We start from the raw sequence: 25,800 nt of genomic DNA, 5'->3' as shown, positions 1-25,800 counted from the left end.
GAGAGACCGTGGGAGACGGCAAGAAACCACTCCCCCCCAAATTTTATCATCACAACAGAGTTGTGTTTCTCAAGACAGATCGTTCCACTTCTCTTGATATGATAAGATGCTAGAAATATCTGATCTGACTCAGACTTTGGGGATGGAGACCAGCTTGACCAGGGGCAGCTCTTGAGAAGCCTAGGGCAGTTATCAGGATGCAGGGAAGGGGATGGGGGCAAAGGACGTTGTTGCAAAAGAGCTTTTGTATAAGATGGAGAAAATGTCTGTTTTTCATATCAAGGAGTGAAAGGCCTGATAGAGACTGAGAAACGCTGACGTCCCTGCTGGCCCCACCCTGGCTCACATGTCACCCAGAAAGTCTGCACCCCCAGCTGGGGTTCTTAACCTTTGGATCACAGCCTCCTCTAAGAATCTGATGAAAGCATTAGACTGTCAGCGTCCAATAATACCCGTGTGTGCACACGCACGGGCACACGTGCAATTTTAAATTCTGTTTGGGGGTTCACAGATTCCCTCAAACCTGTCGGAGGCCCCTGGCACACCAGCTGGGTGTCTCAGGTCTGCCGCCATCTGGGAACCGATGGGGGCGGGGTGGCTGCAAGTGCCCCTTGGGCACCTTGGAGCCCAGCCCCCTGTCACCCAGCAACTCTGGGAGCTCACAACCCTCCTTGTCCTTGGACCCCCAGCCCCCCAACACCAGGAGGGACTTCCAGACCCTCAGAACCCCACCCCCACTGGCCAGTCCCCAGCCCGCCGGCTCCCAGGGTGGCCAGGAGGAGGGCAGCGCGGGCGCTCCCCCCGGGCACACACACAGTTAATCCTCCGCGGCTGCTGTTTGGATAAAATGCGCTGGGAGCGTTCGAGGCTCCGCGGCCGCTCACATCTGGCCGGGATTTGCTCCTTACACGTCTGTCCCGCTTTCTTCGGCTCTTCCTCTACTTTCGAGAAACCGCGTTTCCGCTTCTGGCCAAAGAGACCTCGGAGTTCAGGCGATCCAGGTGCCGGGAAGGGGTCGGCTGTTGCCTGCACCACCTCCCCTCCCAGCCCCCGCCTCCCCTGCAAACTTTCGGGGCCCTCTGTTCCGGAGGACTTTTTTTTTTTTTCCTTCCTGCTTGCTCTCTCCTTCGACAAGTCTGGTCTTCCTTCGACCTGGCCGGGAGGAGGCTCCGCCGCTGGGAGATGCTGTAAGAGAGGCCGCGGGGAAAACGCGGGCGCCCGGCTCGCTCCCGGACGCCGGTGGTTGGCGGTAGGTGGCCTGGTGGGCGGGGTGTGTGTGCGGGGCGAGGGTAGGGGGACCCGGAGCTCCTTTTTCTGGCTTCAGCATACTCAGAGAACCGGTGCCTTGACTGGGGCTGGTAGCGGCGAGAAGCGTAGTGGGAGGGGTCGGGGGCACTTGCTGCCAAGGGGCAGAAAGACCAGTTGCTGGAAAGGTCCGGTGCGGGTTCCTGCTGCTGCCTGCCTTGGTGGAGATGCCACGGAAAGTCGTGGCCGTGGTCTCTCTCTGTGACCAGGAAGCAGGAGGCTCCGTGGCAGATGCTGTTGGGAATGACTGGTTTTGTTTGTTCTAGTCCCTGAGTGGTGTCTGACTCTGCGACCCCATGGACTGTAGCCCGCCAAACTCCTCTGTCCATGGGATTTCCCAGGCAAGAATACTGGAGTGGGTTGCCATTTCCTCCTCCAGGGGATCTTCACGACCCACGGATCGAATCCGTGTGTCTTGCATTGGCAGGCGTATTCTCTACCACTGAGCCACCTGGGACGCCCCTGGGAATGATTGGACCTCCCTTGATTTTTGTGGCATGTTTACTCTGCTCTGGGTGTGAAAAGGAAAGTAATGATACCCAAGTTCCCCCTCTACCCCTGGTGGGGAGCCCCTGCCCCAATATTTCCTGGATCATGTGAGAGCCAGCCTTGCCTGTGGGCAACTTGGACCCCACACAGAACAGGGAATGCTGACTTTGGCCCCTGCATCTAATGGCTTTGGTGTTCCTGGAGGGGATCCAGTCTGGACAGGAAAAAATGATGTCCCTTTCCCAGGGACCCTCTGGTCTGCCGGCATCACGAAGGTGGCCCTGGTTGGGGCTGAAATTGCTGAGCTTCCCCTTAAGCCTCTGGATGGCACATGCCTCTCGGTGCAGCGCGAAGTGCCAGGCATCTGCATAGCACAGGTATGAGCCCACCTGTCCAGGGCACACGTGTCATGTGAGCCTGGGCCCCGCCGTGCACAGCTGCTGTGTCTTCCGTGGGACCCCAGCGTGGTCCAGGCTGACCCACTCGGGAGGGCGGGCCGCTCTGTGACTCGTTCCTGTCTCTCTGTCACTTGGTTTCTAAGAACAGAGGCAGTTTGGCACACTAGGAGTTTCCTCCTTCCAAGCTTTGAAAATGGGGAGTGTCCTGAGAAACTGAGTTTTCTCAACCGCCAGCTACATCCTGGGTCCCCGGAGGGAGGATGTGAGGTCCTCAGAGGCTGCTGGGCCTTTGCTTTTTATAGTTCAGGGAAGCACGCGGACAGCCCCACGTGCAAGGTCACACATAGAGGCACTTGGCTGTGTGTGCTGCCGGGAGAGGCCGGGGAAGAAGTGCATGCTCCACAGGCCTGCTCACTGTCCCTGCTGACCAGAGAGGCCAGAAACACAGAGGTGAAGGGAGATGAGGGACCAGAGGGTTGAGCTGTCCTCTCCTGCCCTCCTTCGCCACTCTCCTTCTTAACCTGAGCGCTAAGAGGAGCTTAGGGATGACCCAACAATAATAGTAGCAATATAAATGATGACAGTGCACGTGCGTGTGTGTATGTGTGTGTTTCCCACACAGTAAGCAATGAGCAAATGCTGATTCTCAACAATTCTACCAGTGGCACTGTCATCCCTGATAAGCTCAGAGAGACTGTGGCTTGCGCAGAGGCAGTTGGTGGAGGACCCAAGGCCTGCATCTCTGTGCCCAGAGAAGGGATGTGACTTGCTCAAGGATGTACAGCTTTCCAAACAGAGGCTGGAAAACCCAAACTTCTCAAGTTCACAGATTTCCACTTCCCAGCTGCCCACAGGGAACGTTCCTTGGCACAAGACAGCCAGGTTCTGCTTCCCAGGGACTCTGGCCCTCTCCTCTGGCTCTCTCTCCTGCTTCCTTCTCTCATCTTGAGTCTCTTGGGATGCCAAAGTGAGCAGCGGGTCAGGAGACAGAGAAATGCAGGTGCCAGAGGCCTTGGATGGGCCGTCTTTCAGCCAGAGGACACCGCTGCCTGTCTGGGGCAGGTGCAACCAGCCAGCGAGGGGCACGCTCGCAGGTGGGAGCCGAGAAAGCCGACATGGCCCCGAGAAGCCTGCAGGCAACTCCCGCCTCATTCCTAGGACGTAACCTCCCTATTCAGGGCAACCAGCACAGCATAATTCTTTTGGAACATGCTTCTTTCTGTTGTTCTTCCTGGTGCCTCTCTCCCTTCCCTCCACCCGCCCCCCCTCCCAGCTATAATTAGCATGACTCATAAACCAAATATTCTGGCATTGAACTTTACCCATCAAAACAAAGATGAAAAGAATTTCATAGATACAGTCGTGCTGCTGGGCACCCTCACTGGACGTGAGCTTGTCGTTGGGTTTTTGTCTTCAGGGGCCGGACCCTTGTGTGGGTCCCTGTTCCCGGAGTTGGGGGTGGCTGAGGCTCCAGGATCGTAGGCGAGAGGTGGTCGTTTGCAAAGCAGAGGAAGAATAGAAAGTTTCCCTTCTGTTATGGTCCCCACACTCTTCTGACAACTTAAGGTAACTCTGCCTGCTCAGCCACGAGAGAGAGAAATGGCTGTTTTGGAAGCAGCCTTGTCCCCCTGCTCTGAGAGCCCAGCGACCTTCAGTGGGGGCAATGGCATCTCGGGACACTTCATCTTGGTGGTGTAACTACCACATGTGCTAATTATTTTCTTCCTGTTTTTACCTGCTGAAATCTGCCTTCTCATAAAGTCAAATGAGACAGGGCAGCTTCCTGGATGGGACTCTCGACATCTCCTTGAACTGGCCTCTCCCACAGTGCGAGGGACCACCTGCTCACATAGAGAAGGATTTGGAAAAGGACCATTAGAGCCTGACCAGGTGCTTCCTTCTGTGCTCTCAGGGCAGCCCAGGGAGCCAGTGCCCTGGGTCCCAGGATTCGGGATCCCTGGGGCCCCTCCTGGGCATCCCCCGCCTGGGCATCCCCGGCCTGGCAGGACCAGTTCTGCACTTAGCTATGGACATGCAGAAGCGGGCACGCTGGCTCTTCCCCTCCTCCCCAAGCCCGTGGTGAAACTTTTGCCACTGCAGCCTGTGACCTCTGACCTTCATCTTCCTGCCTCTTGGAGAGTGGCTCCAAGCGGCTCCAAGAGGTGCCATGAGCAGGCGTGGGAGCTCTTGAGACCTTTGGGGGCATCTTTATCTCTGGGTCCTCATCAAGGTTGCAACTGAGCCGTGCCTGAGCAGTTGGAGGCAGAAGCAATTCCCAGACCCTGTGAAGCCCCTCATCCTTCCCCATGCTTGCTTCCCAGGACTGAGCTCAAAGCGGGATGGGTGTGGGAGGCCCCACAATGCCCACCCAGCTGTCCCTGGCCTGCCCAGAGGCCCTTGGAGTGAACCCCTCTCCAGCTATGGACAGCACAGGCATAGTCCTGTCCCAGCTTCCTGTCTCATTCAGGATGGCCATCAGGAGCTTTGGGCCTGCCTGCTCCTCCATGTCTGTCCCTGCCTGACCACCTCCTTGGCTCGTGTAGAAATTTTCCTTGAAATGAGGCGGAGCAGAGCAGGAGACTGCAGGCAGGGACACAGGATGGGAAGGGAGGCAGACAGGCAGGGCGGGCCATGGGGGGTGTGGGGAGCCTGTGGACCCCAGGTTCATGGTGTCTTGTGCTGGGTCAGATTTTGCTTTTGGCCACTGGTGGATCCCTACTTGGGGGAAGGCCCCAAACCCTTTGCCTCCCTTGCATCCACTCCCCAAGTGGGGACATCTGGTTACCAGCCGCCCTCTGCTCTGGGGGCCAGCACAGGAAAAGGACCTCGCCTGGGAAGACTGCCAGGCCTGGTGGAGCTGCGGGCGGGTGCAGGCCAGAAGTTGGTTGGGCTGGGCTCTGCCCCTCTGCCTGCAGGTTCTGAGGCTGGTGGTCAGGGTGGGTGACTGGGGTGTGCTTGGAAACACTTGGGCTCTTTCTGCTTGTGAAGTGTCTGAAGTGAGTTCTGGTGAGAGATGGGTGCATCTGGGTGGGCTTCGGAGTGGCCCTGGCTCTCAGGTCTTCCAGCATTCAGGACATCTATCCCCCACTTTCCACTTCTCCCCACCGCCTTTTTGTTTTGGCTGCACAGTGCATCATGCAGGATCTTAGTTCCCTGGCCAGGGATCAAACCTATGCCCTCTGCAATGGAAGAGCAGAGTCTTAACCACTGGACCACCAGGGAAGTTCCCTTCCTCCCTCTATTTGAGATATAGTTATGAGAATAAGGGGCTTCCCTGGTGGCTCACGTGGTAGAATCTGCCTGCAATGTGGGAGACCTGGGTTCCATCCCTGGGTTGGGAAGATCCCCTGGAGAAGGATCTGGCTACCCACTCCAGTATTCTTGCCTGGAGAATCCCATGGACAGAGGAGCCTGGTGGGCTACAGTCCACAGGGTTGCAAACAGTTGGACACAACTAAGCAACTCACACTTTCACATGAGAACAAGACCCACGGTACTGTAATCTGAGCAGACCCATGAGGAAGAGACCCTGAGAATGTCCCATGGAGCAAGCAGAGCCAGGCCTGGGAAGCTGGGGAGCTGTGCTGGAGTTCGATGCCTGCCCTTTCCACTTCTGTTCCCTTCTGATACTGTATTCTTCTCCCAGTTCCCTCTCTGCAGGGATCTCTCCTCTGGGGCCCCCACACCTGACCCCAGGCAACCTCTGAGGGATAGGCAGACACAGGGCACACTCAGTGCATCTCCAATGCCGATTAATACTATTATTTTTTGGCCGCTGCATGCAGCATGCAGGATCCTAGCTTCCTGACTAGGGATTAAACCTGCACCCCCTGCGTTAGCAGTGCAGAGTCTTAGCCACTGGACCACCAGGGAAGTCCCTCAGCGTCGATTCTCTACGCCATTCCCCACTGCGAGCTGCACTCCCCCTCAGACCCCTTTGCTTCTGAGCATCAGAGGGCGTGGGGATTGGGGTGGGACGTTCACTATCCCTGTGAGTTGTGGGCTTCTCTCTTCCCTCCCCTCCAGACCTCACTCATGCACCATTTGCTCTCTACCCTGCAAGAGCAGTGCCCTCAACATGTACATTCAGTGGGCCACGCCCCCACGCCCTTCCATTCTGACGTGTGAGGGGGGTTCCTGGTGATTCTGTGCCTAAACCCAAAGGAGTTCAGCTCCAGCGGTGGGCGTTACGATGCAGCCCCAGGAGGTCTTAGCACATCGCTTTGATGAGATGGCTATCAGGGATGCCCTGGTGCCCCGCATGGTGCTGGGCCTGGGACAGACCCTCAGCAATCTGCTGGAGGGATGGACACGAGGGTTCAGCCGGGGGATAATTTCTGCAGGACCCGGGCCGCTGCTGCTGTTCCCACGGTAACCGAGGGAGCTAAGCAAGTGAATGCCTGCCCAGAACGTGGGGGCGCCCGCTGGACCTTGGTTTGGTAGAACCAGCCCGTTCTACCTGGCTTCTTCCTGGAGGCCCCCTTGAGGCGCAGCGGCAGGAGCTCTGCTGTCAGGCACACCTGGGTCTCACCTGAGCTGTAGCACCTGCCACAGCAGGGCCTGAGTGGGTGACTCCCTGACTCTGAGCCCATTTATTCCCTGGAGAAATCGAAGTGGCTATAGGGGTCAAGTGCAGTAGCCTCCGTAAGGCGTGTGCCCAGAGCCCAGCATGCAGCAGGCGCTTAACCAGTGGTCGCGGGAGAGCTTTGTTAGAAGCAATCTCTGGTAATTGACAGGGCTGCTCACGGGCCCATTAATGCTCCTGACCATGCCTGACGATGGGCTCATGGGTTTTTCTCCATTTCCTCCTGTTTGATGGCTGCAGGCAGCTTCCTTCAGTAGAGAGTCACCAGTGACTGGTGTGTGAAAGGCAGAACAAATCCCCTGCTTCTAGAGAATGTGTTCTCTATGGCGGGCCTGATTCTGGGCCTGATTCTAGCCCCGCTTTGGCGCCTTCTCCCGCATAACTGGTACCCACTGCAACTCCAGGGTTCTGCTGCCTGATCGGAGCACTGAGTCTTCTTCTTTTTCCATCACATTGCTAGAACCCAGCCCTCTTTCCAGTGCTCAGCAGACACTCAACACACACTTGTGAAAGAACACGGGACTTCAGCATGAGGACAATTTATATTCCCCACAGTTTGGCTTGAGTCCCAAACTCACCACAGCGTCCCCAAGCCCCTCCCCCATTCTCCTTTCCCTCGCATAGACTCAAGTTCCTCAGAATAAACAAAATGCTCTCTCAATCCCCAGGGTGGGGCTTATTTGCCATTTTTCTAAGTGGAAAATAATGTGTACTTAATGTGAAAAAATATGTGACTATTATAGGGGAAAACCCCAGAGACACTAAAATAAGAAAATGGCAAACATCCATATTTTCATCACCCGGAGATAATTGCTGTTAGCAGCCAGGTGGGTGGCCTTCGGATCTCTGCAGTTACTGTATGTGCATGTGTGGATGTGTTTTTATGTACATTTGTTTTCAACACGCATTTTAAACTCATCAGCATTTTACGAACATCTTTTCATGCCCATAAATACTCATCTGTTGACAGGGGTCAGTCCTTGGTGCTGCTGGCTGAAGTTGCCCACCTCCCAGAATCATTTATTTGTTTATTTGCTGCTAAGTCGCTTAAGTCGTGTCCGACTCTGTGCAGCCCCATAGACGGCAGCCCACCAGGCTCCCCTGCCCTTGGGATTCTCCAGGCAAGAACACTGGAGTGGGTTGCCATTTCCTTCTCCAATGCATGAAAGTGAACAGTGAAAGTGAATTCACTCAATCGTGTCTGACTCCTAGTGAGCCCATGGACTGCAGCCTACCAGGCTCCTCCGTCCATGGGATTTATCAGGCAAGAGTACTGGAGTGGGTTGCCATTGCCTTCTCCGATTTGTTTATTTAAATGCCTTTAAATGGAACATGTGTTTCCTGGTTTGTCGCAGTTTCCATCCCTCCCTATGACATTACACCCAAGACCACAGTCAATGGCTAAAGGCACTTGAGTTTGTCGCCCTGACCAACCACCTCGTTTTTAGTTTTCCATTGTGTGGATGTACCATCATTTGATTAGACGGCTTTTGTAGGATCTTGGAGGTGGTTTGTAACTTTGGTTGATGGAGGCAGTGGGTTGCAACTCTTATTTTTGTTTGTAATTTTTTTTTTTTTTTGGATCTTTGTTGCTGCTCGTGGGCTTTCCCTAGTCGTGGTGAGTGGGGGCTGCTCTTTGTTGAGGTACAGGGGCTTCTCATGGTGGCTCCTCTCATGGTGCACAGGCTCTAGGAATGTGACTTCAGTAGCTGCAGCACCTGGGTGCACGGGCTTAGTTGCCGCGTGGCCTGTGGGGTCTTCCTGGACCGGAGATGGAACCTTTGTCTCCTGCACTGGCAGGTGGATTCTTAACTGCTGGACCACCAGGGAAGCCCATACTTCTTTTTTTGAAGCAGAAGGCTTTGAGTGCTGATAAGAGGAGCATCTGAGGCAAAGACGGCTACTTGGTCACACCAGGAGTCAGCATTCTGATGACACGTAATCATGTGTCCTTGGTCACTCTCCCCACTTCCCTTCTCCCCCTACCACAGACCACCCACGGTCCGAATTAGAGACAGATCTGAACACACTGGCTTGAGTCCTCTTTGGATGATGGCTCTGCTACTTGAGAAGGCCTGAAAGGGAGTGCGGAATTCAGTCAGTACTGAAAGTCAGACCCCAGACCTTGGAGACGCTTGTGAAATGAGACCTATCTCCTGTGTGTGAGGACCTCCTGGCCTGTGAGCAGACCAGACAAGAAAGTCGCTCTGTGCCAGATGCTGGGGGAGGAAACTTCCTGGAGGAGGTGGCATTGGGCTGGGCTCTGAAGGACACGGTGATGGGGAAGGTGGCAGGAGAAAGATACGGAGGATGAGACTGTGGTGTGACTTGTGTTGGGACTTCCAGTGGCTCTAGGTGGCTGGCGTGAGGGATACAGGTGCAGGGGTGGGGATGAGGGGCCACAGATGAGACAGGAGATAGATGGTGAAGCTCAAGAGTTTAAACATTTCCTATATTTTCGTGGGAAGCCTTTGGGGCCAAGGGTGGCATTCAGATGTGCTGGTTTGAAAGTGGCCTCTGGCAAGCAGTTCGGAAGGCAGAGGAGAGACGAGACGAGTGTAGGGCTGAGAGAAAAGTGGTGGTGGCCCCCTAGATAGGGAGAGAAGACCTTCAGGAGGCCTGGTGATGGTGCAGGAGAAGCAGGGGTCTACGGGTCTCCCAGGTGCCAGCCTGGGGCCCCTGTGTGAACAGCTGTACGTGCAGGAGTAGGAGCAGGGCTGGTGGGGGCTGAGGGAGAAGACAGAAAGCTAACAAGGGGCTCGAGCATCTTACGACAGAGTGAGGAGACCTGGTCTGAAGACAGCTGGATGCCTGGGTCCGGACCAGCGCTGTCCAGTAGGACTTTGCGACCATGGGTGTTTCCTCCCAGCTGTGCTGTCCAAAAGGGTAGCCACTTGAGATGTGCATGAGTGGTGGAGAATGGAAATTTTCACTTTGTTTAGTTGTCATTAATGTATGTGGCCCCAGGGGCCAGATGCCACTGTTCTGGAGAGCGCATCTTGGTGGTCAGGGACGCCTGCTGGGGACAAGGATCATGGAGCCATCTGCTGAAGCCATTGTACAGGAAAAGATTGGCAGGAAGTGTTTGGAGTGAGAGGGGCTGAGAGCTGAGGACACAGTCTGGAAAACACCTGTCTCTAAAGGGGAGGTCGCGCAGGGTAAACACTGGGAGACAGGGTGGGCCGGAGCAGGGGTGGAGAGGCGGGTGGTCATCTCCGGCAGGCACTCTGCAGTGCACTCGAGAGCCAGAGCCGTCTGGGCTGGATCAGGAGGCAGCAGGACTGTTGGATGCTGAGCTAAATGACACTCTTGACTTAGAAGCCACTAGATGTGGGACAACGTTCTACCTTTTGCCAAGCTCCCCCCCGCCCTGCCCTGCCCCCGGAGATGGCTGTAAAACACGGCAGTGATTTTCAGGTCCCAGAAAATTGAAAACGGTTGTGCTGCTTGTAAAAGGGATGGTGCGGTGGCTGTGGAATTCCCAGCTACTTCCCACCCTCCATCTTGGGGGCGGTCAGCCCTCTGAGGGCGTCACCACTGCGGGGCAGTGGGCCGGAGGCCAGGCCACCTGCAGCGCGGGCTCCGGCGAGGCACGAGCTGTCAGTGGCTCTTCTCTCTCACACGATTCTTAAAGCGGGGGCAAGCCTGCCGCCTGAGGCCTCACAGCTGGGAGGTGATCTAAGGACAGGGCTCTAGTCAAGGAAATCTTTGTTTGCACTGGGGAGGCTGGCCTGGCCAGGTGCCCCCGAAGGCCCGCCGCCTGCAGCCCACGTGGTCTCCTTGTTTGCAGGGCCTGGGCAGAGATTTAGGCGGTGTCTGCTCTCAGCTCCAGGTGAGCCCTTTCTGGTCTAGGCACAGCGAGTTGCCCCAGGAAAGGATGGAGATGTTTCAGGATGGGGAGGAGGCCTGGCCCATCTTACCTTGGCTGTTTGGTCCCAAGTCAGTGCAAAGGAAGCCCTTGCTTATTCATCAGCAAGTAGCCCTGGAAGACTTCATTGCCATCCCTGGTCTTGGGCTTTGGAGGGAACAAATAAACCCCCAAACCTTAAGAAAATAAATCCTCTTCCTCTAAGCCAGAGAACAGCTCCTTGGAAAAAGGAAAAGAAGGAGAGTCAGCGAGGGAGATGGGCGCCAGGACGCCTTCATCTTTTGGGAAAGGCTCAGCTTATCCCCCAGTTGACTGGTGCATGCGTGTGTGTGCGCTCAGTCGCTTCAGTCGCATCTGGCTTTTTTCTACCCATGGACTGCCTGCCAGGCTCTTCTGTCCATGGGATTCTCCAGGCAAGAATACCGAGTGGGTCAAAGCCGGTGCTCTGGGACAACCCAGAGGGATGGGGTGGGGAAGGAGGTGGGTGGGGGGTTCAGGATGGGGGGACACATGTACACATGTGGCTGATTCATGTTGACATATGGCAAAAACCACCACAATATTGTAAAGTAATTGGCCTCCAATTAAATAAATAAATATTTTTTTTAAAAAAAGGAAAACACACACACAAAGAATACTGAGTGCATTGCCATGCCCTCCTCCGGGTTATCTTCCCAACCCAGGGGTTGAACCCGCATCTCCTGCTTTGCTGGTGAATTCTTCACCGGACTGGAGTTTCTTTAATAAAGGATGCCCATCCCCCACCTCTGCTTCCTCTAGTGTGTTGGGAGGAAGCCAGAGAGGGCCCAAGACCAGCTGGGGCTGCCCTATTACAGAAGGGAAAATTAGATATGAATTGGGTTCCTGGGATTGGTGAGCAAATGTCATTTATCAAGTGGATGTCACTCTGCCTCCCTCCTGCCCATCACTGGAGGAGCCTGGTAAATGGAAAATGAGTGTGATGAATGGCTTCTGGGGTAGGAAAGCAGACGCCAGATGTTAGACAATCCTGATGGTCATCAGGGCCAGAGGGACACCCCAACATGGGGCTTTCTCCTTTCTGGGCACCCCAGGATCTGAGTCCAGGGAGCCTCTTGCAGCAGCTGGAGAGCTCCGAGCATCTCAAGTGGAGAATTTCCGCCAGATGTCGAAGCAGAGAGGGCAGCCCCAGGGCTTCCTTTCTGGTGGAGAGGAGGCCAGGGAGGGGAGGGGGCAGGAGCAGATGTGCCGGTTGCTGGGCTGAGGGATGGATGACGCTGGGCTGAGACAGGCTCTGACTGGATGCTGAGTCGAGTCACCTTCTTACCTAGAAGGCATTAGGTGTGGGAAGACATCCTATCTTAGGCCCAGCTTTCTTGGGAGACGTGTGTGAAATTTGGGGGTTGATGAACAGGCCCTAGAAAAGCCAGATGAAGATATTTGTCTTGGGGGTGAATTGAGGTCTGAGGCCCGGCCAGAGCTCCTGGAAAGCATCAGCTGGTACAGAGGAGTAGAGTCCTTCAGGAGATATTAAGGAGGGTTGGTGACTGATTCGGTGTGGCAGACATGTGAGAGGAAGGCATCTAAATGACTCCCAGATTTCTGGCCCACCGTTTGCTCAGGTTTCCTGCTCCCCCACCCCCCAACTTCATGTTGATAGGACTGAGCTGCCCAGTGGAGCTGTCTACAGTGATTGAAATGTTCTGTTCTGTGCCCTCCAGTATGGCAGCTCCCAGCTCCCCGTAGCCATTGAGACCCTGGAATGCGGCTAGAGTGACTGGGAACAGAATTTAGAATGATCTTTCATTTATTTTATCTTTTTGGCCGTGCCATGCGCCATGCGGGGTCTTAGTTCCCCAAGCAGATATCAAATCCGTGCCCCCTGCTATGGATGTGTTGAGTCTTCACCACTGGACCACCAGGGAAGTCTTTAGAATGTTCTTTAATTTTAATTGGTTTAAAATGAAATAGCCACAGGTGGCTAGTGGCCACTGCAGTGCACAGCACGGGCCTAGAATGTCTCTCTCCATTTTTTTTTTGTAGATGGATATCTTTTTTTATTTTTAGTTTGTTTCGTTTTGGCTGTGCTGGGTCTTTGTTGCAGAGCAGGCTTTTCTCTAGTTGCGGAGAACGGCAGCTGGTCTCTAGTTGTGGTGCGTGGGCTTCTCATTGCCTGGCCCCTGTTATAGCGGAGCACTGGTTCTAGGGCCCGCGGGCTTCAGTAGCTGCGGCGCATGGCTCAGTAGTTGTGGCTCCCAGGCTCTAGAGCACATGGCTTGGCAGGTGTGGTGCCCAGGCTTCATCACCCTGCGGCACGTGGGGTCTTCCTGGATCAGGGGTTGAACCCGTGTCTCCTACATTGGCGGGCGGATTCCTTACCACTGAGCCACCCGGGAAGCCTCCAGAATGTCTCATTTTGAGTCAGCATCTGCTGTTCTTTGAGCTGCAATTGGGCACTATCTGTCTCCTTCACTGGCTGGTAATCGCCTTGAGGTTATGGGGTGTTTATAATCTGCAGTGGCATCCCTGCCTCCCAAGCCTGATGCTTTGCTCATCACCGGCATCCAGGAAACCGTGGCTGTGTTCAGTTTTCTGCTGAGAGGCAATTCCTGAGCTACATAGGCCATTTGGACTTGTCTTCTAAATTCCTTCTAATCCAGGGAGATCCCGGGTTTCTCTCCCCTCTCAGAGCAGCTGGTTACCCGATGATGAGCAGGGAAGAGGGAAAACCACGGTTATAAAATGCTTTTGTCAAAGGGCACTGAGCTGGGTGTGGTCACAAGGCACAAGGCAAACATGTGGAGCCTGAGGGCTGGGAGTTCACTATCAGAACATTGGCTGACACCCTGGAAGTGGGCGGGGCCCCCAAAGTGATGGAACCGATTTTTAAACAGATATAAAGAAACTCGATGGACATGAGTTTGAGTGAACTCCGGGAGTTGGTGATGGACAGGGAGGCCTGGCGTGCTGTGATTCATGGGGTCGCAAAGAGTCAGACACGACTGAGCGACTGAACTGAACTGAACTGAACTGAAAGAAACTTAAACTTGTGTATGAAAATCCTCTCCTTAAATGATTCACCACACATCCATTCCGGGGCTCTGGAAGATAAAAATAATTAACCAGGAAGTGTTCTCACACTTCCTGCCTTCCTCCAGACCCTGCCATTGACCCAATTCCTCCTTTTCCCCTCCCACCTACTGTTGGAAGAGGGGAGGAGGTGAGGCTGCAGGGGGATGGGGAGGGTTGAGGGAGAGGAGAGGAGCTGCAGGTCCTGAAGGGAGAGAGTGGTAGAAAAAGATGCTCATGGAATTGCCATGGAATCTGGCAACTGAGTGTCTTGCAGGGTTTGGGATGGGCAAGTCCAGAACTTGAGTCATGTTGGAATCGACCTCAGACGCCTTGACCGCAAGGCAGCCAGGAGCCTGGACCACGCAGGACCAGATTCAGAAGGGTTACACACCCCTGGCCGAGGCGTCCTGGGGGCCGCTTCCCGGACCTGCGTCGCGGAGCACAGCACGTTCTCCTGAGTCACCTTTCTAGGGTCCACACCCGCTCTGTTGCAGGGGACTTCATTTCACTGGAAATCGCTAAAGTGGGCCGGGGCCAAGTTTGGTTGGAAGTTGGGCAACACTGTTTTTTGCCCCAAAGTGAGTAAAATGATGACAGTCATGATGCTGACTTTGCTGTGGGACTTGGGGAAATGGTTCTGAAGATAGTTGTGAAGAGGGAAAGGTTTCAATCTGGGTTTGCCTTGGCTCCAAAGGGGAGGTCCTTGAGGAGAACCTCCAGCCTCTGCTGACCTCTCTCAGTCCGCCTGGCGCCTCCGACCCTGCCGGGCCATCACGGCTCCACCCCCGCCCATATCGCCACCCCTTCACCAGCTGCATCCTGGTCTCCCTCTCTTCTGACCCAGGTACAGAAAAATTCCCTTTCTAGGCTTTGAAAGAGACATACCAACGTGCAGAAGGGTGCTTCTGTTGGGGGTGGAGGACTGATTCTCAACTGGGAGGATTTCTGCCTTCTAGGGGACACGTGGCAAAGTCTGGAGACGGTTTTCGGCTGTCACAACTGGGGGTGGGGCTGTGCTGATGGCATCGAGTGGGTGGAGTCTAGGGATGCTGCTAAACATCCTGCAATGCACATGACAGCCCCTCCCCCTCCCTCAACCCCACGACAAAGGCTGATCCGGCGCCAACTGTCCATGGTGCCGAGGCTGAGGGACCCTGGGGGCAAAGGAGTCCAAGATAACTCTTTCCTTCCTTTTGCTGTTCTTTTCCAACTTTCCCCAAATGAATTATATATTACTTTGGATTCAGGGGGGAAAAGATGTTTAAAGAAAGGAAAACCTCTTTTCCTTTCAAGTGATGCAAGTTTGGCATTGAAGAGGAAAACAAGAGTAATTATCAAGGCGCCAAGGAAAAACAGAGGAAATACAGAAATAGGGCAATAAACAAATTTGGAGAATTCAATCTGACAAATATTTGCCGAGTAGAGGGTGCTGCAGGATGCTTGGCGGGTCCAAGATGAACAAGACCGTGTCCCAGGCCCAGAGGAGGTCACGGGTGTACTGTGCAGAAACTTCCCAGCCAAGAAAAACTCTTTGCAGAATGAGACAATATGAGAAGCACAAATAACGAAGAGCAGGGGGATTGGTTCCAGCTGAGGGTCTGGGGGGCTCTCCTGGTGGCACTAGTGGTAAAGAGCCCACCTGCCAGTGCAGGAGACACGAGAGACGTGGGTTCGATACCTGGGTCGGGAAAACCCCCTGGAGGAGGGCATGCAACTCACTTCAGTATTCTTGCTTGGAGAATCCCCATGGACAGAGGAGCCTGGGGGGGCTACAGTCCATAGGGTCGCACAGAGTCAGATACAGCTTTAGCGACTCAGCACACAGGCATGCACCAGGGTCTGGGAGACCTTCAGGAGGAATACGGAGCACCTGGTTGGGTCTTGGGTAGAGTTTTGATGTGATCGGAAGGCAGCCTGTTGAATTCAAATCCAGCCCCCATGGCTTAAAAAGTGGGCAGCCTTGGGCTAATCAACTTTTCAGTGTCATTTTTTCCTCACTGATGCTTAGTCACTCAGTCGTGTCCGACTCTTGGCGACCCCATGGACTGTAGCCCGCCAGGCTCCTCTGTCCATGGGGATTCTCCAGGCTAGAATACGGGAGTGGGTTGCCATACCCCTCTGCAGGGCATCTGCCCAACTCAGGGATTGAACCCAGGTCTCCCGCATTGCAGGCAGATTCTTTACCATCTGAGCCACCAGGGAAGCCCTTCTTCACTGGTAAATTTGGTATAATAATGAATGAATATTGTCTCCTTAAAGGATTCACTGTAGGTCCATCTGAGGCCTTTGATGCTGTAAAATCTATTAATAAGGAAGTAATCTCAGGAGGAACCCTAACCTATAGGGTTGTATAGATGAATGGAAATGCTATAGTGATCCCCAGCACCGGGCCTGGGGAAGTTGTCGGTGGAGCACGGGCTCTAAGGCAAGTGGGCTTCAGTAGTTGTAGAGTACAAGCTCAGCGTTGTGGTGCATGGGCTGAATTTCCCTGCCGCAAGCGGAATCTTCCCGGACCAGGGATTGAACCTGTGTCCCCTGAATGGGCAGGTGGAGTCTTCACCACTGGGGCACCAGGAAAGTCCAGGAGAGATTCTTTTAATATGTGTTTTACGAATTATACTTATAAGTACAAACTTTCTTTGTGAAATGGAGGTGAGGTAGTGAACATTTTGAGTAGGGGGGTGGGGGCTGGTTCCAACCAGTCTCTAGGTCATTGGGAAGGTCTCTGGGCCCTGACTCTTGGCAGGTAGAGAACGTGGAGGTGGCGGGCCCAGCTGATCCACTGCAGGGGTTAGGGGATGTGCAGAGAATTGAAGAGGTGGTAGCAGTGTGGGTTGGGGGCTTGTGGGTGAGGTTCCCGCGGAGGCCAGCCTTCCTGGCTCAATCTCATCTTATCTCTGAGGACCCACTGGGAGAGCCGCAGCTCCCTTGGCTCTGGGAGCTCTTCCTCTGCCTCCCCCAGCTTTTCCTGACTTGGCATGGGGCTCCAGCAGGGCCAGAGCATTCTGTCTTCTGAGCCAAAACAGCGAGCCCACTAATGCACAGAAGAAAGAACAAAGCTGAGAGTCGGCACGATGAGAGGGTCGTGACCTCCCGGGCTGCGAGGTCTCTGGACCAGGGGAGCCGACGTACGCCCACGGAGGCCCGGCGTGTGAAAGGAGCATTCACCTGGACAGACGATCACCAAGAAAAACAGAACTTGCTCTCAGCATTTTCATTCCCCTTAGACATGAAAAGAGGAGTTAAAGAAAAATCCGACAATCAGACAGTACCTTCTGAGGCTGTTTCCTTGCCTTGATGCTTTGTTCCTCCCCCATGAGGCCTGGTTCCCAGCCCCAGCCTGGCTGAGAAGGGGGGTGGGCGTTCTTACTCCCCCAACTTCAGCCCTTTCGCCACACAGTCCAGAAGGTCCAATTTAGTGTCCTCGTCAGCGCTTTCCATGTTAAATTGTATGTTTTGGTGAACCAAATGAGTTGGGATTGACCACCGTCTTCCCTTCCATGATGGGAGGTTTTCCAGCCACCAGAAATAGCCGAGGCGCACGTGACTCCTCACTCCACATGCGTGTAAACCCCACGGCTGGCCTGGGTGAGCCAGGGTGATAACTCTGACAGTGAGAAACAGGTGGGATGTTGTGTCTGTTTTAAGTTCAAGCACTGCCCCCTTGCGGGCTCACTGGGAACCTCCCCAGTGGTCAGCTCTTTCTAGAAGGACTATCTTAATCCTGCAGGAAGAGGGTCCTGTCCAGAGCTTTTTGGAGAGACATGGAGCTGGCTTCAATGACAATAAGTGCCCTCTGGGGCTGGGCAGACTCGCCCCCACCCCCACAGCAGATGCTCAAGGACGCTCACTGGTGGCCAGAGAGCAACTTGACACCTTCCTGCACACCGGCCCCCACGGTGCCGGCTGGGGCAGAGTCACTGCACAGTGGACCCCCAAATTCATTCTGGATTTTGCTCATTGTCCTAACACGTTCAAGACACAATCATCTGCAGAGCTCAGGGTTGAGAGGTTTCCTTCCTGGGAGGCATGGGGGTGCTGGGCAGAGCCATGCTCAGGGGCCATAGGCAGCTAGGTGCTCCAAGGTGGAGTGTGCGGAGTCTGTGCATATTAAGTTTGTGAGTGTGCTGAGAGAGTGTATGTTGGGGTGGGCATGCATGTGTGCCTGAGTGCGCACACATGTGAGTGCATGTGAGTATACACGAGTGTGCAAGTGTGAACACAAGAGTATGGATTTGAGTGTGTTTTAAGTGTACTCAGTGTCTCGAGTGTGTGTGAGTGTCTTTGTGTATGAGTGTGTATTACTGTGTGAGAGAGGGTGTGAGTGTGTGGGGGCCTGTTTGTATGTGCGTGAACGTGCGCTGGGGTTTGTGTGTCTGTGGGAGTGTGGAGCGAGGTGTGTGAATGTGTTGAGTGTGTGAGTGTGTGGTCACCCTCCCAGGAGGAGCGACAGTGAAGCGCCTCCCAGTGTCGTGGCTGGGGCGAACTCCGTGGGCTTGTTCTCCCCATGGGGCTCTTCCAACCCACATCCTCCGTATGTCTCCCCAGCAGGGCTCGACGGGAAGATGGGCTCCCGTAGGCTGGGACTCGTGCTGGCATGCTGCCTGCTGCTGGCCTTCGCCTGTGGTCTGGTGCTGGGCCGAATGCCCCGTGGGACTCAGGAACAGCCGGAGCAGGAGGGGACCAGGGAGCCGCCGATGGACCATGCTGAGAGGTGAGGCTGCGGGGTGTGGGTGCCAGACCTTCGGCTCAGTGGTGGGGATGAAGGCCAAGTCCGGGCGCCCCCCGAGTGCTTGTTGACGGCCAGAGGAGAAGGGGCAGAGGCTGAGGAGCTGGGGGATGGAGGCAGCATTTCTCCTTTCAGTGACCTAGGTGTGTTATCTGCAACTGCAGATAGTAACCCAGCCTCATTCCAACCCCAGAGGAATGTGGGTCTGCCTGAGGTTCTGCAGTCACATCCTTAAAAAAAGAACATGCCAACCCCCCCACCCCAGCCTTTGGTTTCCTTGCATTCTCTCCTGTCCTTTGAGAGAATCTATTAGAGTTCTAAGCACCAGCTGGAAGTAGAAGGCAGGGACACTGCTCGACCGAGAGTGGGCCTCCACCACCCTGCTGTCTGATCCCATGCAGGTGGGGGACAAGGGGTGAAGACTGACGCGGGAAGTGGTGGCTTTCCTTGAAAAGTTATGACTTTCTTCCTCATGGCATTGTCTTCATATACCTGATAGCTCTGTTGGTAAAGAATCCACCTGCAATGAGGGAGACCTGGGTTTGGTCCCTGGGTTGGGAAGATCCCCTGGAGAAGGGAAAGGCTACCCACTCCAGTGTTCTGGCCTGGAGAATTCCGTGGACTGTATAGTCCGTGGGGTCGCAGAGAGTCGGGCAGGACTGAGTGTCTTTCACTTTATTTCACTTCATATACATATGCCTTCAGCGATACACAGACTCTGGGATCTCTGGGATATTTTGTAGGGATACACAAAATGCTTAGGATTACTGATGGAAATGTCGTTCATCAAACAAGAGGTCCTAGACACTCAGTGCTGGCCTTGAGTTTCATCAGCCCTTTTCGCTAGTCAGCTTTGGGCTGACTTGATACTCAAGGCTTTGGGCTGTCTTGGGATATACTGGAATTGCATAGGTTTGAGGTAAAGAAACATCATTCTTGGGCCTTTCTGCTGACTCAGACTATAAAAGACTGTGCCTGCAATGCAGGAGACCCAGGTTACGTCCACGGGTGGGGAAGATCCCCTGGAGATGGGAATGGGCCCCACTCCAGTATTCTGGCTGTAGAATTCCATGGACAGAGGCAGACTGCAGCCCATGGGGTCACAGAGTCGGACACAACTGAGTGACTCACCTTTCACACACACAACAGCATTCTTGACCTTTGTCTTTTCTTCTCCTCCTCTTCCTCTTCCTCCTCCTTTTCATTCAACAAACGTTAATCAAGTGCTGCTCCTGATCTGGCCATCTGCTAGGCACTGGGGACACACACATGAATGACACAGTCTCTGGGTTCCAGGAACTCCAAGGCTGTGGGGGGACAGACCCGCACGACCCACTTCAGTGAGGCTGGCCTTGCAGTCCAAATGTGTCCACAAGGTGGATGTGGAGGGTGGGGGTGGGTGGGCTGGGGAAAGTTAGGTGGAGAAGTGACTGGGTCTTGAAGGTCACTGGGGGAGCATCCCAGGCACAGAAGAAAGGGAAGCTGCCTGGCAGCCAGGACGACACATGTGAAGGGCAACCTTTCCACTGTCTGATTGTGTAAGGCTGGTGGGTCCTTTGAGTAGTGGGAGCCAGTGTTGGAGGGTGGAGGCTGGGAGGATGGGATGAGCCTGGTGGGGAAGGATCTCTCTGGAGCTTCATCTATAGGGGAGTCATGGAGAGATTTTCATTTCATGGTGTTCTAGAAAGAATTCTGGAAGGTGGCAGAGCAGGGGATGAACTGGCAAGGGAGAGATGAATTCCAGGAGAGTGTTCAAAATATCAGTGGTCCCAGAAGTAGGGAGAGCCAAGGGCCCAGCTCCTGGGGGTGCTTTGATGGTGGACTGGACTGACCCCTCAGGACTGCATGATTCTCAGAATGGAGCAGCGAGGGCAGAAAAGCATCTGTAATGAGGCTGAGGGTCCCGTTCTGGATGACTGGTCATGCTGCTGCTGCTGCTGGCGACAGGGTTTGGAAAGAGAAGACTCTGGTGACGAGCAGCAGTGAAGGGCCGTCAGTTTGGGGCGCTTCTTATGTGTGGGGCTCATGGAATCTTTGTGGAGACTTCTGCTGGGAGGTGGGGGCAGGGTTTCCTCTGAGAGTCTAGGACTTGTTGTGTCCACCCCACATGGACTGAAGCCCCCCAGGCTCCTCTGTCCATGGGATTTCCCAGGCAAGAATACTGTTTTTTCGGTATTGAATACCATAGGAGTGGGTTGCCATTTCCTACTCTGGGGGATCTTCCTCACTCAGAGAGCGAACTTGAGTCTCCTGCATTGGCAGATGGATTATTTACCACTGAGCCACGAGGGAAGCCCCTAGTGCTTGTAGGTGGCTGAGTGTAGGGCATAGAGATCCTTTTCCTGGATTGTCTGTGGTTTGAAAATAGGAGTGAAGTAAAACAAGGGGCTGACCCTTTGATGAGAGAACTGTGCCATCTCCAAGACGGTGCTGTCACAACCGAACAGCTGCAAGCAGAGAGCACGGTGCAGTGCAGTGTGACACCGGGAGGTGGCAGCATGGAGCTGCTGCTCCCCGGGATCCTCAGGAGCCCCTTTCCAAATGTCAGGTTGTGAACAGGACAGTAGAGTCTCCAGCTGCTGCAGCTCCCAGGAATCCCACAACGTCTGGCTGAGCCCTCTCATTTGCAAACGAGTCAGCCTAACATACCGTCTTCCAGAATCCTGGAGGTCAGAGTTCCAAGTGAAGTGAAGTGAAATGAAGTGAAATTCGCTCAGTTGTGTTCAACTCTTTGCGACCCCATGGACTATAGAGTCCATGGAATTCTCCAGGCGAGAATACTGGAGAATAGTGGCCTTTCCCTTCTCCAGGGGATCTTTCCAACCTAGGGATCGAACCCAGGTCTCCCGCATTGCAGGCGGATTCTGTACAGCCCGAGCCACCAGGGAAGCCCTAGATACGTGAAGGGGATGTTCATTCAAGGGCTGCCATGTCACGTCATCCAGAGACCCCTCCTAGAGGTGCCAGATTTCTCCCACGCAGCCTCCATCTTGCCAGGCCCTCAAGGTATCGCTGTTGTTGTTATCTTTATTTTCATGACGGTCACTGCAGTTAACGGAGGGCAGGGGCTCTTTCTGAAACTTCACTGAGGATCTCGGAGTTCACCAAGAGCCAGTGCAGCACATCTGGGAGAAAGATGGGGCTTCCTGGATGGCGCTGGCGGTAAAGAATCCCCCTGCCAATGCAGGAGACGCAGGTTCAACCCCTGCGTCTGGAAGATCCCCTGGAGAAGGAAACGGCAATCCACTCTAGTATTCTTGCCTGGGGGCTTTCATTGACAGAGGAGCCTGGTGGGCTACAGTCCATGGGGTCGCAAAGAGTCGGACACGACTGAGCACAGAGCACGAGAACGCAGCACATCTGAGTGAGAGCCGGGAGTCAGGTAGCCCAGACCCTCTAGCAGCAGAAGAGAGAAGAGGTCCTGGCTCTGAGGGCTCCTGCCTTTCACGGTGATGTCTTTACTCCCTTAGGGATGAAGAAGAGCATGAAAAATATGGCCCCAGGCAGGACGAGGAAGCCCCTGCTTCTCGGTGCCTCCGCTGCTGTGACCCTGCTACTCCCGTGTACCAGGCCATCCCAGTGCCGCAGATCAACATCACCATCCTGAAAGGTCAGGCACAGAGACCAGCCAAGGGCACCCTCCTCTGGGGAGGGGAGGGGGTGCTGCCCTGTCCCGATCGGGGGGCAGGGCAAAAGATAGATTTAGGGAGGAGGAGGGGGCAGGGGCAGATAGCTCCCTTGGGGCACCAAGCCGAGGCATGCTGTCATCTAGTGGGGAGGAGGGAATTCCATTTCTGAGGCTCTGGCCCCTTCCAAGAGGAGAGGTTGGGGAGGGGACCACGGGAGAAGGAGCCTCAGGGCAGCTCTGGGTCTCATCCCACCTGCGTTTGCACCGCAGGCCTCAGGGTCATGGTCCTGCGAGCAGTACATCACCTTGCACAGCCCAGCACAACTGAATCAGGAGGCAAAGCGGCCCAGGTCCTACATCCCCGGGGCGCTGTTTCTGCAGTTCATCTGCTTCGAGGGAGCCATGGGCCTGGCCACTGCTCCCGTTGCTTTTGGGTAAATGCTTTACTTTGCTGGGACTTTCCAGCAGGAAGAAAAAACATTTTTTTGATTGCTTCTGGATGAAAACAGAATAATCCTTGAGATTGCTCAACACCGTGTGTTTCCCTGTCCTGTTTAGGTGAGAAGGGCGACCGGGGAGACCGGGGCCTGCAAGGCAAATACGGCAAAACAGGGTCCGTGGGTGCCAGAGGCCACACGGGACCCAAAGGGCAGAAAGGGTCCATGGGGGCCCCCGGGGACCGCTGCAAGAACCACTACGCCGCCTTCTCCGTGGGCCGGAAGAAGCCCCTGCACAGCAACGACTACTATCAGACGGTGATCTTCGACACGGAGTTCGTGAACCTCTACAGCCACTTCAACATGTTCACGGGGAAATTCTACTGCTACGTGCCCGGCATCTACTTCTTCAGCCTCAACGTGCACACCTGGAACCAGAAGGAGACGTATCTGCACATCATGAAGAACGCAGAGGAGGTGGTGATACTGTACGCGCAGGTGAGCGACCGCAGTATCATGCAGAGTCAGAGCCTGATGCTGGAGCTGCGGGACCAGGACGAGGTGTGGGTGCGCCTTTTCAAGGGCGAGCGGGAGAATGCCATCTTCAGCGACGAGTTTGACACCTACATCACCTTCAGCGGCTACCTGGTCAAGCCGGCCAATGAGCCCTAGCCACCTGCCAGCCTCTGTTGCCACAGGCTCACCTCCCCTTCTCCCCGTGCCCTGCCCTGCTCCGCTGGACCTTCCCCCCACCCCCTCCACCATCTGGAACCTCCCTCACCCACTCCTGGTCAGCCCCTCCTGCACCCAGGTTTCCCAGGCCCCCCATACCCCCCTGCTTTGGTATTTGACATGACGCCCCTCACGGGAGCGGGAAGCAATGTTGGCTGGGTGGTCCCAAGCCTTGCTTTGTCCGCACGTGCAATCACCAGGTGGGTGTGCCTACGGGAGTTCCCCTCTGTGTAAGTGTCCTAGAGTGAGACCCTCTCCCAACGTGCCCCACGACAACGACGCGCCAGGGTGTCTCAGAGCAAGCCACCCTTGCTCCAGTTGCTGGGAATAATTAAGTCAGTTCTGAAGGTTGTGAAAGGAGCAAAGTAAACCATGAAAAGAGAGGGAGGCAGTTGTTATTTTTGTCTTCGGCCGGTCCCGCTGGCTCCCAGGAGGGCTGTCTCTGCTTGACGCAGTGGAAGGCTCCTGGTTAGACGAGATCTAAAGTGGACGCCGAGGGTTTCCACTAAAGAGGAAACCACTGGCTTAATATTTTAGGCCACATACAAATCTTCTTGGGGGACAGCTGGACTGATGTCGACATCCTGTGGACATTCCTTTGGCCTTGCTCAGGGGCTCAGCTGTTCTTTCTGAGCCACAATGGTGAGGGAGTTCGAACTGGGTGGCAAGTGTCAGCTCCTCAGAGGGGCAGCCACACCCTCAGCTTCAGCCTCTGACTGGGGGAACAGTCTGCTCACTAGAAACCGTGGGCTTCTGGCAGCAGGTGGTTCTCTGAGCAGCAAAGGTCAGTACAACCCAGAGGAGCCATGCATCCTTGCGTGGCTCTGTTCACTGGCGCCCCCCACACTCCACCCTGGCATCCTGGGCAGGACTCCACGCCTGTCACCCTGGCACAGGCTTTCTGTCCCTCTTCTCCAACAGGTCAGCTAAGGAAGGCTCACGGGTCTTTGGTTTCATAACAGTTGTTATGGTTGCACAGTATTTTCAATAAAACCTGCTCATACACCATCTCAGAGTCCTACACCCAGGAGGGTTCAGCATTCAGCCCTCCAGGACCCTCCCCTGGGACCTCTTTGACCATCAGCCTAAGACCATGCAGGAGGGGGCTTTCCTGGGCCCCAGAGCAGGGGAGAGCTGGAAGGGACTGGAAGGCTCCCCTCTGCCTGTCTCCGGAGCTCCTGCACAGCTTAGCCTCTGAAAGAGGGCATGTCCCCACCACTGGTGTCAGAGCCTCTGTTCTGAGGGGGGATGTGGGGGCGCTGCCTGGATCGGTGCTCTAGTTCTTGGCTGACTTTGGCCAGGCAGCCCTCCCCCACTTCCCTACATCAACCGCCAGGGCCGGGGTCACCCTGCCTGCTTGGGCCCTAGGCCTGACAGGAGGCCTCTTGCTCACGATTTGGTAATGCCCGATCTTGACCGATCCCTCTGCCCTCGCCGGGCCTGGCTGTGGGGTCTGGGGTCCCCACATCCCTCCCTCTGCTGGTCAGACTTTAAAAACTGTGTTTCTGTTTCTGCTGGTGAGCAGGGTGCCCGCCTGCTGCTTTGTGCTGCCTCGGTGCTCTTCCAGAAAACATTAAACTCGGAATTGTGTGTTTCAGCATCACAGCCTCGTAATTTTTGGTCCTTGAACCAAATCCTCCTCCTTTCTTTCTTTTTTTTAAATTGTTATTTGGCTGCGTCAGGTCTTATTAGGATGCATGGGGTCCTTGCTGCAGCGCACAGACTCTCTAGTTGTGGCACTGGGCTCGTTGCTCTGCAACATGTGGGGTCCTAGTTCCCTGACCAGGGATGGAACCGATATCCCCTGAATTACAAGGCAGATTCTTAGCCATTGAACCACCAGGGAAGTCCCATATCCTCCTCTTTTCTGTCCCCTCCCTTCCCCCTGCTGGCATCCCGCCTACTGTTCATTGGCGGCCTGGGAGCCTTTAGCTTGGAACCTGGGAACATGAGTACCCAGTGGCCATAGGCTGGGCCATGAACTGCCTCATTTCTCACAGGAACGCATTTCACAGCTGGACGAGGCCCCATTGGATGCCTGGTAGGGGAGCAGCCTTCCTTGCTTTTTCCGGCTTCCAGTGGCCCCACGTGTTCCACGGTTTGTGGCCACCTTGCTCCACGTGGCCTTCTTTCCCGAATCTCTTATATCTCCCCCTCCTTCCTCTCCCAGTTGTTGGAATTAAGGCCCAGCCTAAATCCAGGACCATCTCCTTCCTCTTGAGATCCTTGCTTTGATTACATCTGCAAAGATCGTCCAATTTCCAAATAAGGTCATGTTCACAGGTACCGGGGGTCAGGACCTGGATCTATCTTTTGGAAGGATGTAGTTCAACTGACTACAGCAGCTTGCAGGCTTGAATACACTCACTGACAGCACCTTTCATGCCTGAGCAGTGAAGAGCAGATGTTTCTTCTTCTCTCCCCATTGCTTGCTCGGTAGTGGCCAGTGCCCTTATCAGACTGCCAACAGGCAGTGCCGAAGCTGCCTGGTCCCGCTGGTGCCAGCAGGCTGGCAAACAACTGCTGTCCTCCCTTCGCCTGGTTCTGGAGCGGGCCTGTGTGGCCATACGCAGTCTTG

General features: G+C 54.8%; 1 protein-coding gene across 7 annotated transcripts; it reads left to right on the top strand.

Annotated features, from left to right (window-relative positions):
* Positions 1-841: 841 nt before the first annotated feature.
* Positions 842-24,819, top strand: C1QTNF1 (C1q and TNF related 1). Of its 7 annotated transcripts, none has more exons than XM_055408430.2 (5): positions 842-1,249; positions 2,041-2,171; positions 18,245-18,410; positions 21,896-22,035; positions 22,612-24,819. In XM_055408430.2, the coding sequence occupies exons 2-5, from the start codon at positions 2,126-2,128 to the stop codon at positions 23,160-23,162; spliced, it is 903 nt and encodes a 300-aa protein (XP_055264405.1). In that variant the 5' UTR covers positions 842-1,249; positions 2,041-2,125; the 3' UTR covers positions 23,163-24,819. The 7 variants fall into 7 exon arrangements, with proteins under 7 accessions (XP_055264405.1, XP_055264406.1, XP_055264408.1 ...); XM_055408431.2 differs by having other exon boundaries at positions 843-1,249; positions 18,248-18,410; XM_055408433.2 differs by lacking the exon at positions 2,041-2,171 and having other exon boundaries at positions 843-1,249.
* The last annotated feature ends 981 nt before the right edge of the window (positions 24,820-25,800 follow it).

Source organism: Moschus berezovskii, chromosome 20, assembly GCF_049115385.1.
Source record: "Moschus berezovskii isolate FMDL1 chromosome 20, NW_MosBer_1.0, whole genome shotgun sequence".
Taxonomy (NCBI): domain Eukaryota; kingdom Metazoa; phylum Chordata; class Mammalia; order Artiodactyla; family Moschidae; genus Moschus; species Moschus berezovskii.
This window is presented reverse-complemented; position numbering and strand designations above follow the sequence as displayed.